This window comes from Wasmannia auropunctata, unplaced genomic scaffold (assembly GCF_000956235.1).
Source record: "Wasmannia auropunctata unplaced genomic scaffold, wasmannia.A_1.0 LD334548.1, whole genome shotgun sequence".
NCBI classification, from domain to species: domain Eukaryota; kingdom Metazoa; phylum Arthropoda; class Insecta; order Hymenoptera; family Formicidae; genus Wasmannia; species Wasmannia auropunctata.
The window spans coordinates 82,840-100,735 of NW_012028342.1; the positions used below are offsets into that span (position 1 = coordinate 82,840).

Consider the following 17,896-nt stretch of genomic DNA (forward strand, 5'->3'; position numbering starts at 1 on the left):
TATATATATATATTTACCGAGGTACGTCCCCAACCAGTGACTGTAAGACCAACATGTTCGAAATTACGATTTTCAGATATTATTTCTATCGCTTTGGCATTTTTAGTAAAGTTAATATTTTTCGTTAGACGAATTAAAGCAACATCATTTCTCTTTAGCGTGCTGTTGTATTGAGGATGTGGTATTAGTTTGTCCACTGTGTATCTACTTTCAGGAACATAAAGCTGAGTGCTTCCAACATCGACGATAACTTCGCCTTCACTGACGAGACTATAACAATCAGTAAAAACCATGAATACTTTACATTTAATTTAAGACATTATTTAAAAAATTATTTTTTATTTTAATATTTATTTAGTGATATATACATATATATATGTCTGAATACCTATAAGAGAAAAGATATCTTAATTACTTATAAACAATATAAATCGCACAACTCTAGATATAAAAAATTGTTGCATTATTTTCCAAATTTCTCGTTTTCTCATAATTTTGATTCATTAAATTTACATTTAGATAATGCGTATAAGTTTGTTTTTTTACTTATCAAATTACAAATATTGAAAATGCAATAATTATTTGGCTAAGAATTAGAATATTAGTTGAATTATGTTTTCGAAGGCTGTGTGAGAGAGAGAAAAAAAGAATGTACATACTTTTGGAAACAGTGAGCCGCTGTGATAATATATTTCTCGCTGATGATGGCTCCACCACAAAAATGGTCTCCAGAAAATGTTCGCTTTAATGACACCTGATAGGGGTACTTGCCGGGCGGAGCATCTTTACCGCCTACGATTTGTGTATCTGGCACACCTATCGATTAAAAAAAAATTTCTTTCCGTAAAAAGCTGTATAAAAAATTTCAAGTTATGTTACAAATTTTTGTTTCTTCATATATTAATTTTTTTCTTTATTTTAATATTTATTTTTATATATAATGTAGATTCTGTTTTAAAATATGACAAGCAAGGAATGACTTGCGCGATATATTTTAATAAAATCTTAAAGTGATAGAATTGCTACGTTTTTAAAAATATTCCTTAAATGGATTTATTTTTAAGATATACAATTAGCATTAAATTTTGTCAAATAATTGTTGCAATATTTTCATTTATATGAAATTGACAAAACGTAATTCATTCGAATAAATTTAGATAGCGCGCGACGGAAGTACCCGATGGAAGTTACGTAATATCTGATCGGGGTTAATCTGAGCAAAAAAAATTATAATGTACGCTCGAATTATTTATGACGCGTTAAAGCTTGTAAAATCTAAAAATATACATTTCAAGATTTCTCAATAGAATTTTCACGAATATCATAATAGGTACTTACCGTAGGCGTGATATATTAGAGATACGATTACGAGACCAGTGATGGAAAACATAGTGACAGTTACTGAGGCGTGCGAAACGCGTTATCTTCGATTTATATACGTCGATCGGAATTATCAAATAGCACGTATCGACTTGCGTTATCTTTGCGCGCAGGTAATATAGCGAAGAGATATATTCGCAGAATGTCCAGGATGATATGAGTATTTTTTCTTGTAACTTCTCTTGAATCATCGCTATTTATTTTATGATTATATATCTATGTATTTTCGAAATAGCGAAAGGAACTTTTTATATCGTACATATTTTATGTATTATTATATTTTATTTTATAACGATATTACTTATATATTGTAACTCTGCATATTTTATATATTATTATATCTTATATGTAAATATTTCTGAGCAAAAGGATGTATTATTCTTAGAACTATATATTTATTTGAGATCTATTATCAAGATACTTTTACATAAATTTATATACATAACGAATAAGAAAGGCCAATGCACGGTCATAGCAGGATCTTGGTGCTTTTAATATTTTCTTATATGATTTCACATACGTATCCTAGCTTCGACGAAAATGCGTGCCGTTACTTCCGAATTCAACGCAATCTCTGATTGAAACAGGAATAAGTACTTGATACTCACTTGAAACAGGAATAAGTACTTGATGCTCACTTGCGTCTAATAAATCCCCCCTTTCTCGCGACGTCAAATAAATGCTAACTTGCGTACTCTATACGAACCATTATCACCGAATTTGTAAAGAAATTTATTGCAAAAAAATATCACATCATGTTTTCCTGGCTGAAAACACATAAGAAAATATTAAAAGCACCAAGATCCTACTTTGACCGTGTATATGGCATATACATATTTCTTATTCGTTATGTATAAAACACTTATGGTAATATATATTATAAATCGTAAATATATCGATTAATTGCGCGTTATGCGATATATAATTTGATTGAATGAGAATATCGCATAACGCGCAATTAATCAATATATTTATGATTTATTTATGAATTTATACAATTCTATTTAAGATACAAATAGATATCGTTCTATTGTACGTTATACGTTCTAGCTATTGCGCAGAGAGGTATAACGCGCACTAGCGATTGCATTTTTCTGTACAATAGATTAGTAATTATACTTTACTTGTTAAACTCTTCATTAATATTTTTAAATTTTAATATATATATTGAAGATGTATATTATTGGAGATATGCATATTAAAGAGCAATACACACTACAAACCAATGTAATTTTTCAAATGTAACATAATTTTTCATTAAGGATAAATTAATTTTAAATTTATGAAAAATGTTATACAATATTTAACACATTTTGAGATATTCGTTTAAATGCTTAAACGATTATTAAGTTACACATATAAAAATTGTCTACAAATAAAATTCTTAAATAATTATATCATTAATTATTGCTGTATTATACAATTCGTCAAATAGAAATTGTTAGGTATTGGTTCTTAATAAGTTTTGATAAGTTTTAAAGCAATATGCCATATGGCATGGCATATCGAGCTGATGTTTGATTGGCGAATTTTTCTAGTGACGTCATCGCTGAGTCAAATCCCTGCATGAAAGTTAATCCAGTCTCTATAGTAAAACACTCTAGTATAGTAGTATATATGTCAGGAAAGCCGCTCCCACATGGAAGTACACCAAATGACACGATACCAATCAGGATGCCATTAGCAACGAGTGGACCACCAGAATCACCCTGTTAAAATAGTGTATTAAAATAGTTAAATAGTATATGTAATTAGATAATTATATACTAATATTTATACTAATATACTATTAATATATAATAGTATATAATATTATATACTAATATTATATACTAATATTTATATACTAATATTCGTCAAAATTTTTCATTGGTACCATTTAGTATTTTTTTGATTCATTCTTGATTAAAAATTTAATAAAAAAAAATTATAAATATATATTATAACTTTATATAAAAAAAATTTGAAGAGAATATAGATAATTTTAGAATATAATTATAGAAAAGTAACTGTATAACTTATTTTTTTAAAAGATTAGTTATATATAACTGAGCTGTGATAAAAGTGTTGATATAACAAAAGCTTTTTATTTTTTAGGTATGAATATATATATATATATATATATATATATATATAAAATTAACGGATAAAATATATATTGTATCTATGCGTTCACACCCAAAAAATAAAAAGCTTTTGTTATATCAACATTTTTAATATTATATTGTACTTACGTTGCACATTTCTTGACCTTGTGATGTAAGGGTACATATATGAGTTTTCACGATGATATTTCCATAATAATGTTACATTTCTTTTGGGAATATCCTTTCACTACGATTTCTTGCAAGTTATTAGGTTGCCGACCGTTGCTCTAAAGATTAAAGTTTTTAGCTCAGCTGATGTCTTATTATAATAGATTTGAAGAGATTATTATAGAATTTTTGTAAAACACCACTTATTAATTCTTTCAAAATTTTATTTTACAAATTTTATTTGGAAAAATACGAAAGTATAAACATTAAAATAATAAAAGAAAAGATCGACGAGTTATCTCTCTTACATAATCAAAATTATACTTATTAAAACTTATTTATGTTGCTTAGATTTACCCAGAGTCTTCCCCAACCAGTAATTAAAAGAGGATAATTTTCATAATTGCGATCGGTATTTGGCAAAGCAATCGGTTGAATATTTTCGTTAAAATCAATATCTTGTGATACCCTGATTAAACCAATATCATTAATAGTCATAGCATGTTCGTTGAAATCAGGGTAGTATGAGGGCTGCTGCTGGATACACAGCACGAGATGTATCAAGGTAATTGCTTCCAAAGGCCATAAAAAGATTGGACGAATCATTAAAACTATAATAGGGATTGTAATCCTTTTATATATGTATCTAATTTAAGAGTGCGTTAATTCAGGTAAATCTTTTAAAAAAAGTAGAGATATATCTTAATTGAATAAACAATATAAGATATTTTTAAACTTCGAAGGAATTGTTGCTACATAAATATTCCTTCAAATTTTACTTTGTAAACAAAAGATTTTTCCAGATAGTAATTAAAGTAATTAGAGATTTTATAATAAAATGATATAATTAGTAATGGCTTCCTTGTAAAACTGCAAAGATGTGTAAAATACGGTTCAAATATGAATTATTTTAATTATAGATTATAGATTTAAATATAATTTTAATAATTACAGATACTTTGAGTTGGAGAAAAGTGTACACACGTACTAAATCAAACAGTGCCCAGCAGTAATAATATAATTTTTGCTGATGATGACTCCACCGCAGAAATGTCTGTTGTTTTGTGAGTATCTCAATGACACTTGATATGGGTACAAACCATCTGGAGCATTATTACAGCCAATGATTTGTGAAGCTGGCAAATCTATCGATTGAAAACCAGCTATTTCATTTTATCATTGCATTTTATATTTTGCTATAATTATAAATTACAATCGATTATTACCTGAAATCATTTTCAAAATTATAAACGTTTTATCTTAAAACAAGCAATACGAAATGAATTACGAGTACATCTATTTTCGCAGTATTTTCAAAATCGCAGACATTTATTATTCTTAAGATCTACAACATTAAGGCCTGATTTAACGTTAATTTGGCTTTAAATAACGCTTAAAACTCTTTTTCTCTCTTTCTTAAGGTTTTGAAGAAAGACAGAGTTTTAATTAAGTCTTACTTAAAGTCAAAAATAACGTTAATGCAATCGGGCTTATAAAGGCTAATAAAATAATTTATCAAATATTATTAATAATTTATATATATCAAATAATTGTCATATTACAATATCAAATAATAATTAAATAGTGATTATGATATTACACTTATATAAAACTGGAAAGAAGAAAAAAAAATAAATTTGATATGAATATAGATACTGCAACTTTCACACTCAATTCGTATTATGCTATGGAGATGATATACAATATGCGCTTGAATTTGAGAATTACAACGAACGTTATTGTCCTTATACGCAATGCTCCCGTTAATGCTTATCGTTAATGAGATTTTTTTACGTGAATACATTTACCTTGGGAACTGACAATGAGCGCTAAATGCGCTATGAGGCCGGGAGCACCGTTCATGGCGATAAATATTTTGGCACCTCGAACATTGTTACCTTCGATTTATATAGAATAGCTTACACCGTCGATCGAAACCATCAATTAACGTGTCCCGATATTTAGATTTCTATTATCTTCCTTACTTTGGCAGGCACGCGTACTAATAGAGCTTAAGTGCTGAACACTTACATATACAACATATTGCTATCTATAAGTGATTCACGATAATGGCAAAAAAAATTGTGGCAACCAGGTAACAATATTTGTTCATTTTCCGTTGATTTTTAAAGCGTCAGATGCGGTTACGTTATATTGTAACTGTGATTCATTAAACATATGTACTCTGTGTATCTTCTTTGTAATAGAGATAAGTCTGTCTAATGCTTTCATCTAAATTATATATAATCTATAAATATTATATATGGTTTACGACCATGTATGAATAATGTATTTAACAGTTTTAGTTAAATTAAAATAATCTCAATTTTAATTACTATATATTGTTCTATGTTTGTGCATGTAGATTCTTTTCTGGATAAAGTTAAATAGTGATATAATATTCGCTATAACATTTTCTGCAATTGCAAATGTTGACAATAAGTTATGTTTGCCGAATTATGTTTGCTAAAAATGGGAAACCCTTTGTTATTGTCAACTCCATTAGCACACGCTTTCGTTAATATGCAACAATCTTTGTCGGTAAAATATATGACAGAATAACAGTTAAGCAAGCCAAATATATTGATTGATGGCAAATGCCAAGCAGTTTTGCTATTACAAATAGCGTCAAACACCTCACAAAAATGCAATAATGCTTTGCAGTAAACAGATGTCGGCATATTGCTATATTGCCAGATTAGCTCCGATGTTGTCGTCAATTTGACTGCGGAATATATTCTTAATTTAGATACCTATCTATGGTTTATATTGGAGAGCGACTGAAGACACAATAGGTCCTGGTTATGGTATTATCGTTCGCTAGCATTTTTGTTTCCCATTTGGCATCATCTTACAACCGAAATGTTTGATAGCGTTGTATTTCTGGCATTATGTGAAGCTCTGTATATTTATTTAAATTATATAGTAGAGATTAGATAGTAGCTTGTTTTTGCCTAAACTAAACATGTGTGATGCTTAAAAGAATATTTTCTCTGGTTTATCATATTAGGTTGGTCAGAAAGTTTTTCGTATTTTCTTTAATAATGACGATTCAAAATACGAAAAGACTTTTTGATCAACCCGATATACATCAATTTCGCGAAGTTTAAATAAAAATCAGATTCTTTTTTAATTACAATTACCGCTATAATTTTCAATGATATAATATCTTTTATTTAAAATATTTCGAGAAATTTTTTGAACGAAACTTTTGTCACTTCCTCTAAAAGTTTAAAATATTGATGGTTTATTCACCTGTCTATAGTCTAGTACTATTCAATTAATATGTTTATGATTTATAAATCTGTACAACTGTAAACATTTTTAAAGTACAACAAATATGTTAATAATAAATATATACCATTGATCTTTTGCTGAAAAATAGGTGACAATATTATTTCACTGTATATTTATAGGTATTTTTAAATGTTTAGCTTATTATCGAAAATATGTTGGAAAAATAATAGATATATATAAAATGTAATTAAATATAAGAAATATCTTATATTATTTGCACTTATATATGATATCAATACAATTAGAAATAAGTAAGGAAAGGATAGTGTGTTTTTAATGCAGAGAAACAAAAAACACTTTTTACACATATTTATATATATATATATATATATATATATACACATACACATAACTTGATTGTTGATGACACTGTTATGCATTTTTTTACATACAGTAGCAAATGTTATTATAGTTACAAGTTACAATCAAAATAGTATTGAAACAGATAGAAAAATTTTATATATGTATACCTATATTTGCTTTTTGTTTTAAAATAAATCGAAATTACGTATATCTTGAATATTAAATACATTTGTAATTTATTATAGTAATAATTTTGTAATAATTAAATTAAATTAATTTTTTATATAAGTGATAATTCAGTTTTATACAAATTGTTTTATATAAAGATATTTTATGTCTTATATCAAAGATCAGTTTCTGAAATATTCATCCCTGTATAGTATTTAATCCACGATCGATAGAAAAATACTTTGGTGTATACGTCGGGACCTCCAGTGCATGGATGATAACTGTACGATACGAGACCAACCAAAACGTTGTCAGCAACAAGTGGACCACCGTCGTCGCCCTATCGAAACAATTGATTTAATATTGTTTGACACTTGTCAGACTACTTTATTCACGCATAATTTGTCTAAACTTAATAATTCTGTAAATTATACAGTAAATTTTCCCGTTTGTAAAAGCGTGTGACATTAAAATTCTCTGATTTGTAACAAAAACATAATAACATTTGTTAAAAGCTATAGCGTTCTAAGAAAAGATATCTAAAGGATAATAATTTCTGTTTTCATTCTATGATATCAATTTAAAGATAAACAACAATAATTGCTATTCTTGATAAATTTGTTTTTTTTTGTGATATATTATAATAGATATCATACGTTGTTATTTCTCGATTACTTACGTGGCACATTCCTTGGCCTGAGTATCCTAAGTAGGTACACATGGTGTGTTCATATTTACTGCATAATTCGTTAGCATAGTCAGATTCATATCCTCTTACTATAATTTCTTGCAGATGATTAGGAATTGGACCGCCCAACTAAAAAAAATTGTTAATTCCTTAGTATTTTATTTTATCAAATTTATATTCGATTATTACAATTTTTACAGTGCATTATTTTTCTATTTTACGTAGACTTCTTTAATTGTTTTTATTAGTATGCAAATATGCACCTATTCCTCACAAAAAACTATGTATAAAAAATATATATATATATATATATATATATATATATATATAAGAGTCACATTTCTATGTGTTATACATAGAAACAAACTTTACTGATTCTTTTCCTATTAGAGTTATCATATTTTTATATTTTTATGTTTATATCTATCTTTTTAAATTCTTTTTTATATATTTAAAAGTAAAATGTTTTTTATTCAAGACTGAATATAAGATATATTATTTCCAAATCTCAAGTCGTAATTTCTAATACGCTCATTTTAAATAGACATTTCTAAAAAATAGATTTTTTAATTCTTAAGACAGCTGTGAATTAAAACTCGTATCGTTGTATCAAATATGTTTATAGCAAAACATTTTTTAGAAAAATTTATTTCCTAAATTTTACTTCAAATAAAGAAGCAATTTGGAAGAATGAAAATTGTAAAGGATCTGTCTTTATAAAAGTCTGATGTAATATTTCCCCAGAGTCTTCCCCAGCCAGTGGCTACAAGAGGATAATTTCCATAGTTGCGATCGTCAGTTGGCAAGGCAATCGGCTGAACGTATTCAGTAAATACGATATTATTCCTTACTTGGATTAAACCAATGTCATGAATATGTAGCTCGCTGTTATAACCAGCGTGTGTTATCAATTTTCGCACTGGATGTAAGACCACATCTATATCGTCAAGGTTATTGCTTCCAACAGCGGCGTAAACAGAATAAGGAAGGCTGAGGTACCTAACAATCCATACAAATTATAATTTATTAGATTATTATAATTATTTAATAATTATCAAATTTATTAGACAATTATTTAATATTTGATATCAAATTCAGCGATTCAAATGCTTCAAAATAGAATTATAAATTAAGTAAACTGCACATTTCTTCGGCACAAGATGCCAAAAATTATCGATAAACAAATATTTTTCAAAGTTTTATCTTTTAAACGCAAGATTTAAAATGTGAAGTTATTGCATTATAGTTTATATACATCAAATAATATAATTAATATTTTTTTATTATATGTATAAAATCGTATATACGAAATTACGTGGATTGATAACGCTATATGTTGTCAGACAATTTCACCACTTGTAAACAATAATTGTTTGTTGAGCATTAAAAGTTTATGCTTCTATTCGCTATTCGTCCTCAATTTTACGCAAAATTTTCTCACAGTTTCTTTTTTTTAACGATATTTTTTTTTGGCTGTCATTGCTTGCTTTACTTGAGATAACTGTCATACTGATAACACAAACAGAGCACGCATTTTGTCAAAGATATACTAAGAGTTGACGATTTGTGACTTATCGTTTCTCGGCATATTTGAACTATATATGTTATTAATCCATGTAATTTTTAAAAAATTTTTATTCATATAATCTAATTACTCAAATAAGACATAATTAAAGCATTTGAACAGAACAAGGGTTATACATACGGAATAATACAATGGGCACTTGTAATAATGTAACGTTCACTGATGATGGCGCCACTACAAAAATGGGATCTATAAGGCACAAAAGGGTTGTCTCTCAATGACACTTGATAAGGATACGCGCCATCCAGAGCATCACTGCCGCCCACGATTTGCGGATTTGGCAAACCTATTGATAAAAAAACTTGTTATTTTCTTCTCGTTAAAAAAGATTCAGAATTAATAATGACATTTATCTCTATTTTATTTTGAAGAATTTTTCTCAATTTTCTGTAATAAAATCTTTAACATCTCGGGCTTGCATTATTGATTGCGGAAAGATAACGCTAAATTTATCGAATAATTGTTGCGAGTTAATTAAAAAAAAGAATCCAGAAAGTAAGTTTTGAAATTTCTTTGTGATAAAATTTATTCAGTACGTGTTACGCACATGATGCAATGATTATATAATGAGCGTAATACTGTTATAGTAAATTGCCATTTACCGTAGGCGGTGAGAGCCAGGCACGCGATTATGAGACCAGCGACAGCATTCATAGCGATAAGTACTGTGGTACGTTGGACATATTATCTTCAATTTATATCCTATATTGTAGATTGAAATCACCACTTGGCATTCTGATTTATCTAACATATCGATAGGAAATACCCACAAATCAACATGCGCCGTTACTTATATGACTTTGATATTTATAAATGAACTATATTAATGGCAAACATTGCACATTATTAATCAGGAATTTATTTTTATAATTTTTATTAAATTTTGTAATAATATATATAGCAATAGTTAAAGCGTAATTATTCATAAAACATGCTTATAAATTTCTTTATATATCTTCATAAAATAAGAAAAGAGTTTTTAATACATTCATTTGAGATGCATAGATATTGAGCTCAATATTTGATTTCTAGTGAAAAGATTTGCGCTTCTTTGGAAAAGAAAATAAGCATCATTAAACTTTTTAAAATGTTTCTTATAAATGCATATCAATAATATTTAGATAAGAATACGTATTTTATTTGTCGATTTTTTATAATAAATTTAAAAAAATGTCAAACATATACATGTATGTGATAGCAAAAATATTACAATTAAAGTTGATATTATATTGAAATAAGAGCAGAAATATTGTGCTGTATGCATCTACATAAATTAAATTATATAAAGCAGTTTCTTGATTTCTCTTACATGATAGCTAATGTTCAGTCTTAATATTAAAAAAATGTTGTAATTTATATAGGTAATATGAGGATCTTTAATGTAATTAAATTTGTTCCTAGAAATAATCGGTTTCAAAATTAATGAAGATACTATCTTATTTTTTATCTCTTTTATATTTTTAAAATGTATTTCTAATTGTATTCTATGAAAGATTAATCAAAAAATTGAATAACTATTGTTTGTAGAACTATAATTAATTAAATGATAATAACAATAAATTACTTGAAAGTGATTGAAAAGGTCTGATCAATCTTATCTGAAAAGACATCTGTAATTTTTAATTATCACTTCTCCGTAACATCCCGTTATCTGTTCGTATAAAAATAAAAAATTCGATTTTATCTCCAACTGGAGTTTATGATAACGGAAAAAATATTTTTAATAAAAAACAATTGCAATATGTTTTCCAATACGTTGATTATAATTCTAATATTTGTTAAAATCTGATTTTGTCGAATTTTTATAATGTACTGTATATTAAATAACGTTATAATAAATTAAATAGTATAATATAAAATTAATTATAAATTGTTACATAATAAAATTATTATTACATTATATTACAATGAGAAGGGACGTGCGATTGGTTTGTAAAAAGCTTTTAAAAAAGTGTTACAATTAATTGGATGTAAATAACCAAATTAATAATGCTTCACAAATTATATTTATCTTTTCTATAATATTAATGATCCATGTAATTTTAGTCATCACATCCATTATTGCACCGTATTCTGTTTTAATCATAAAGATTAACAGATACGATTACAAGGTTAATAGATGTTTATATGTCATATTATATCTGATCAAAATGTGCTCGTTATTTTATAAAGTATTGTTAAATACAAATTAAATTGGAGAATATTTAGATGTTTCTTAAGATGCAAAAACGATTGTTACTGCGTTAATTTAATTTTATAAATAATAAAATAACACAGTTATTTTATTTTATTATTCATTATTGATGTACTGATCGATCCAATTCGTGAAAGAGGATACCCTAGTGTATACATCTGGATATCCCACAGCGCACGGTCGAACAAACGAAGCAAGGCCGATTTGAATACCATTGGCAACGAGCGGACTACCAGAATCACCCTAAAAAAGACATTTATTAGAAACAATTGTTTGATATTGCAATCCTTAATATCACGTTAAAAGAATAATTGCTAAAAGCCATATATATTTTCAGAATAGAATTTATAATAAAAGACCTACAAACTTATGAAAAAATTTGCATAAGAAAAAATTTTAAAACACTATTAATAAAAAAATAGAATAAGTTAATTAAATAATTATTGACTGAATTTTTTAGAAATTTGCACAATTAATCATTTTTAATAACTGTGTTTATAAAATGAAGATTAATTGGTTAATATATATTTTTCTAATTAAGATCAACTCATACTCACATGGCACGCTCCTTGTCCATATTGTGAAAATGCACAGATGTGACTGGACTTCACATTCAAGAATACAGCTTTGCATCTTAATTGCGAATAAACTTTCAGGTTGACTATTTGAAGTTTATCAGGCACTTTTCCTAAGTACTGTGAAAAAATTCGAAAAGTGTAAGAAGGGTTAAGAGATCTCAATATAAAATTTAAAGGAATATTAATATTGACCTTTTTTTTTTAAATCTTAATTCACATTTTTATCTTACATTTAGCGATGTAATTTGAAGTAACATACATAACTAGAAGACAACACGAAGTCTAAAATCGAGACATAAGACGTCTTTTAAATGTCTCTCGCAAAGATGACTTTAAGATGCTTATTAGGCATTTTTAAGCGATCCGACGTCTCGATTTTGGACTTTAACTGTGTTGTCTGAGATAATGCTTGTCACCCCCTTTACCTTAAGTGTTCCCCAACCTGTCAGGAAGCAGGGGTCGCCAACTAGAACGGAATTCGTCTTTGCGAAAGAGATCGGTTGCACCAATTTGTTGTATTCTATGTCTGTTTTTAGGCGGAGTAAGCCAACATCGTTACGGATTAAAAGCAGATTAAAATCAGGATGAATAATAGCTGCTTCAGGCGCGTAAACATCACCGGCTTCACTCAAAAGATTCGTGCCAGCATGAACTGTTACGTCTTTGAGATCCTCGGGACCCTTAAATCTATGTTACATAAAATTATAAATTATAAGAATTAAATACATATCATATAAATACATTAATAATAGATTGTAGTTGCTTGAATTAAATTTAAATTAATAACTTAAATAATTATTAAAAAATGAAGAATGTAAATACAATCAAAGAATAACAGATTTAAATATTTATGTGTCTTAAACTTTTTTCAAGGAAAATTGGAGAAAATAATAAAAAATTCGAACAATAAAGTATCGGTAAAGTCAAATATTCAAGTCAAACAGTTAATTCAAGTAACGAAGGATTTTCAAATCTTAAATTACTTTGCATTTTGCGCAAAGGTGATACGTACTGCATAAGACAGTGAGCCGCGGTGAGAATATAACGTTTAGAAATAATGGATCCGCCGCAGAAATGACCATTGTTACGTCTGAGAGACACCATATAAGGATGCGCTCCGACTACAGCATCAGTTCCACCGACGATCTGGGGATCCACGGCTAAACAAATTTGTAATTATGTATAATTTCTGCAAAAAACGTTTATACAAATACATTTTTTTAGATTATATTTATATTATCCACTCCAAGAATTTACAAATTAAAACAATACTAATATTTTTTATTTGCTTTTTTGGTATAAGATCAAGTACAAAGTATGACGTTTTAAAAACCGTATATTCTGAAAAATATAATTAATTCCTATCTTAATGTATCTCAAATTTTAAATAAAATAATAAAAATTATTACTATTAATTATTTATATATTGTAGTTAATTTTTCTATTTTTGTAAAAAAAATTATAGAAGTCACAACAATCCATAATAAAAAAGGAATAATCTCAAAGAATAAATTTAAAAAAAGATTATTTAAACATAATTATTTAAAAAATGTTATTATATATTGCGTATGTATTAATTGTATCTATAAAAAATATCATAAAAATTTAGATATTACTTATTGCATATTTGATCTCCCCTACTATAAAAATTTTTATAATTGTGTAAAATACATTTTTATCATAATTTTTATAAATATTAATTTAATTTCAATTTTAATAAAATAACATTTAGTTGTTAAATTAAGCTCTATGAATACATATTGCACTTACAATTAGTTTCATTGATCTATGATTGTAAATTATTACTATAAAATTAATGGTAGATGATATAGATATATAAGGAATATCAAACCAATACAATTGTAAGCAAAATAAATTTTTAATTCTTAGAATTAAATATTGACATTAATTACATTTCGCGGTTTGTATTATCACGAATAAAATTATTTCTGGAATTATTTTCATATTTTTATCTAAATTCACCGAAAATAAATTGTATCGCTGATTATTTTTACGCGTAAAAATGTTTTTACTTTGTATTTATTGTCACTTACCATGACTGACTGCTAACAAACAAACGATTAAGAGACTTAAGAATGCGTACATTTTGAAAGTTTAGCTATTATTGAGAACAAGATGTTGTTTCGTAGGTATATATATGTACTTGATATGTATACGATATTAACTGCATATTGATACTTAAAAATAAGATTTCAAAGATTAGATAATTTTGATTAGATAACCTGATTCTGAGAACGCCATAAGTGTTATTTTACTCACAGATATAGTTCGGAATTTCATTTGAATAAAACAATTCATTCCGATGAAATTTATCTATAAATATATTTAACTTTACGCATTATATTCACTTCAAAGCTTATTAAAATTAAGGGTATAATTATTGATTTTTTGTTTCTTTATACAGGACCTCTTTAATATTCATATTTTAAAAGATTTTCTTTTTATTAAATTGATCAAACGCATTTATAACAATATCACGCAGATTTATGAATCTTACAGTAACAGATAAACGATATTGTTTATCGCGAATAAAAGCAGCGGTCACTGCGAAGTACATTAGACTTTATATATAATAAAAATAAAAACAAGTTTGTTAATTTGCATTGACAATTTATTTAACTGATAGGAAAAACGTACATAATGTGTGTGTGTTCAAACAACGGTATTAATTAAATTCTAAATCACATGAGACCAAATCGTATTGTAATAAACAAATTAAATAATATCTTTTATTTCTTCAAATTTGCGGTAATCCAAGGCACGAAACTGCTCACTCTTGTATAAACGTCTGGATATCCAAGTGCGCAAGGATTTCCGAAGGAAACGATTCCAATTTGGACTCCATCGGCCACCAACGGTCCACCAGAATCACCCTGGAATGAAGATGCAATTAATAATAAAATATCGATATTACCTGTATCGATTATATCGTAAACTATTTATTACTGCAAATTATTGTTACAATCCTTTCAGTGTTAAAGTAAAAATGTAATTGATGTATAGTTATGGATTTAATATTATAATTATAATTTTTTATTATTAATAATACATATATATTTCTTATATTATTAATTTTTTGTGTCCTTAATTCTCTTTTACTGTTATATAAAAAGACACATGTATCGATTTGTTTTATGATATTAATTGGCGACTTACGTGGCACGCTCCTTCTCCTTCCTTAGTCAAAGTGCAGATATGACTATCTATCACTCTCCATTGTACTGCTTCGCAGTCTTCCTGCGGATAAACTACCAACTCAATTTCTTGCAAGTTATTCGGAATATTTCCACCAACCTAAAAAGAATAAATATATTGTGATGTTGAGAATCGAAGCAAATAACGAATAACAACAGCAAATAATTATTATCTCAAAATGTTCTCTCACTCGTTATTTCTAACTTATTAAAAAGAAAATGATAATTTTCTCAAAAAGAGAATGTCTCAATTTTTGGATATGTGTAACTGGAAAACTATCGCATTTGATATTACCTGTGTAGTTCCCCATCCGGTTAAAGTGCACGGTTTGTTTTCAAGGTCTTTATCGGATGTCATAAGATTTATCGGTTGCACTAGCGGGTTGTATACGATAGATTTATTAAGGTGAATCAGAGCGACGTCATTAATGAGTAAATAGTCATCGTAGTGTTGGTTGACGGAAACACTTCCTACGTCATAGACATCTCCTGGTGCAGTCATAAAGTTTGTGCCGGCATGGACCTTTAGATTATTCAGCTGATCTTCCATTCTAGCAAAGAAAGCACACACACATAAATACATATATAAGTATAGATAACCAAACTGTTAAAAATAGATTTTGAAAATGTCTGCTATAAACTTTTTCGATAGAATATAGCAGAAATAGAATAAGGGCACTAGTTATGAAACACCCTTCTTAGAATAAAAATTTTTATTCAGAAAACATATTTTTATTGTCAAACAGGTAACAAAATATTTAATTCTAATTAATTATAACAAGATACTTTGCTTATTGGATATGTACATATTTCATATACTGTATCCATTTGACGTGTTAAAAAAAGATTAGTTTTAGAATTAATTTCTGTTTACTAATAATATATTGATATATCAGATATATGTAGATTTAGAAGATGTTTAACTTACCCTACGACGCAATGTGCTGCAGTTAATATGGTTCTGTCATCAAGGATAGATCCACCGCATCTGTGCGAGCCATAATATCTTAATGATATTTGATATGGATATTTGCCGATGGGAGCATCTTTACCACCGACGATATGAGGAAATGGAGCTCCTTATTGACAAAAATGAAGTAATTATTAATATGCGTTAATATATGTGCAAAGTAAAATGTTACATTACTATATACACAAACTTTTAATATAATATATTATCAATAACATAATATTAATGATAACAATTAAACTTTGCATCGACTTTACGGCTACATAAATGAGCTGTTCGGAAAAGTTACATATTTATTCAAAATAAAACATTTTTAAAGCTTTTATTGATCATGCCATTAATTTTAAACCGTAAAATACTTGTATTTAAAGAAACTATAAATATCATACAGTGAAAACTCAAATTATATATCTAGTTATATATTAAGGACTTTACATTAGAAAATAATTGTTTTGTAAATTGTAATGTATAGAAAGAAATGTTGTTGCTTCTCTCTCTCTCTCTCTCTCTCTCATTCTCTTATTATGCTAAAATATTTATAATTTAATTTCGTACCTTCAATGGCGCATGCCAGAGCGAGTAGTATAAGACTAGCGAACGCACGCATCTTCGATTGTTGATTTGTTGCCTGCATCTGAAGCGAATAGAGGCATTCATATAGGTTTATATATGCTCCTGAAGTAGTGTTGCAACGAAGATATAATCATGTGCTTGTGACGCTTTTCTGAATTTTTCTCAACGCGATATCGCACGATAAAATATTGTTATTTATAGTTTATATTATGCACTTATTGATTGATAATAGTGATAATTAAATTTGTTTTTAATTAAATTTGTCTTTGTTATAATTTTTCTTAGAAGAATGGGGATTTACGTCCACTTATCTAATGAAGTACATGGTCTCATGGTTGATTAGTTATTTTTATCGATTACTATATCTGACATTCAAGTCTACGATATTGACAATAGATTGCATGTCACGTAATTAGAACTGAACATAAATCTTATAATGTAAGGAGTACAAATCTGCCAGAATAAAACGTCTGCAATTTTAATAAATTTATAAATAACAAATAAGAAAAAGAACTTTATTTGTAAATAAGAAGTAAACCTTTAATATATCTCAAATAAAAGTTATTTATAAAAATATACATTGTATTTAAAGAATGGATATTGTGAATATAACTCTTTGATTAATATGCCATCCATATCTGAATGTTGTAAATTGTAACAAGAGTTTGATCATCTTGTAAATGACGGTTT

The 17,896-nt window shown here is 27.3% G+C and overlaps 3 protein-coding genes across 4 annotated transcripts in view; all 3 read right to left on the reverse strand.

Moving 5' to 3' along the window:
• LOC105458311 (chymotrypsin-1-like) overlaps positions 1–1,445 on the reverse strand; it is a 2,738-nt gene extending 1,293 nt beyond the window's left edge. The window contains exons 1-3 of the mRNA XM_011703534.1: positions 1,339–1,445; positions 660–816; positions 18–270 (exon numbers count right to left, since the gene is read on the reverse strand). Coding sequence (XP_011701836.1) covers positions 18–270; positions 660–816; positions 1,339–1,390 — 462 coding nt within the window. The 5' untranslated portion in view covers positions 1,391–1,445. The remainder of the gene's footprint in view (positions 1–17; positions 271–659; positions 817–1,338) is intronic.
• Positions 1,446–7,497: 6,052 nt separating this feature from the next.
• LOC105458310 (chymotrypsin-2-like) lies at positions 7,498–10,383 on the reverse strand. Of its 2 annotated transcripts, none has more exons than XM_011703532.1 (5): positions 10,279–10,383; positions 9,797–9,962; positions 8,832–9,090; positions 8,083–8,220; positions 7,498–7,743 (listed from the first exon to the last, which is right to left on the reverse strand). In XM_011703532.1, the coding sequence occupies exons 1-5, from the start codon at positions 10,328–10,330 to the stop codon at positions 7,579–7,581; spliced, it is 780 nt and encodes a 259-aa protein (XP_011701834.1). In that variant the 5' UTR covers positions 10,331–10,383; the 3' UTR covers positions 7,498–7,578. The 2 variants fall into 2 exon arrangements, with proteins under 2 accessions (XP_011701834.1, XP_011701835.1); XM_011703533.1 differs by having other exon boundaries at positions 8,832–9,081; positions 9,794–9,962.
• A 1,280-nt stretch (positions 10,384–11,663) lies between these two features.
• On the reverse strand, positions 11,664–17,303 carry LOC105458313 (trypsin-3-like). Its single transcript, XM_011703536.1, has 9 exons — positions 17,189–17,303; positions 16,592–16,742; positions 15,959–16,214; positions 15,626–15,763; positions 15,201–15,342; positions 13,461–13,608; positions 12,874–13,135; positions 12,428–12,565; positions 11,664–12,113 (listed from the first exon to the last, which is right to left on the reverse strand). Exons 1-9 carry the CDS (start codon positions 17,265–17,267, stop codon positions 11,967–11,969), a joined length of 1,461 nt encoding a protein of 486 aa, XP_011701838.1. The 5' UTR covers positions 17,268–17,303; the 3' UTR covers positions 11,664–11,966.
• Between the last annotated feature and the right edge of the window lie 593 nt (positions 17,304–17,896).

What these genes read in the sequence shown, in the direction of transcription:
- LOC105458310 (XM_011703532.1), bottom strand. Translation starts at nt 10,330, where the DNA reads ATGAATGCTGTCGCTGGTCTCATAATCGCGTGCCTGGCTCTCACCGCC. An exon ending in CCTGGCTCTCACCGCCTACG is followed by an intron (nt 9,963 to 10,278) that starts GTAAATGGCAAT and finishes TTTTATCAATAG; the next exon opens with GTTTGCCAAATCCGCAAATC. An exon ending in CTGGCTGGGGAAGACTCTGG is followed by an intron (nt 8,221 to 8,831) that starts GGAAATATTACA and finishes AATTTTTTTTAG; the next exon opens with TTGGGCGGTCCAATTCCTAA.
- LOC105458313 (XM_011703536.1), bottom strand. Translation starts at nt 17,267, where the DNA reads ATGCAGGCAACAAATCAACAATCGAAGATGCGTGCGTTCGCTAGTCTT. An exon ending in AAGGAGAAGGAGCGTGCCAC is followed by an intron (nt 15,343 to 15,625) that starts GTAAGTCGCCAA and finishes TCTTCATTCCAG; the next exon opens with GGTGATTCTGGTGGACCGTT. An exon ending in ATGGACAAGGAGCGTGCCAT is followed by an intron (nt 12,114 to 12,427) that starts GTGAGTATGAGT and finishes TGTCTTTTTTAG; the next exon opens with GGTGATTCTGGTAGTCCGCT.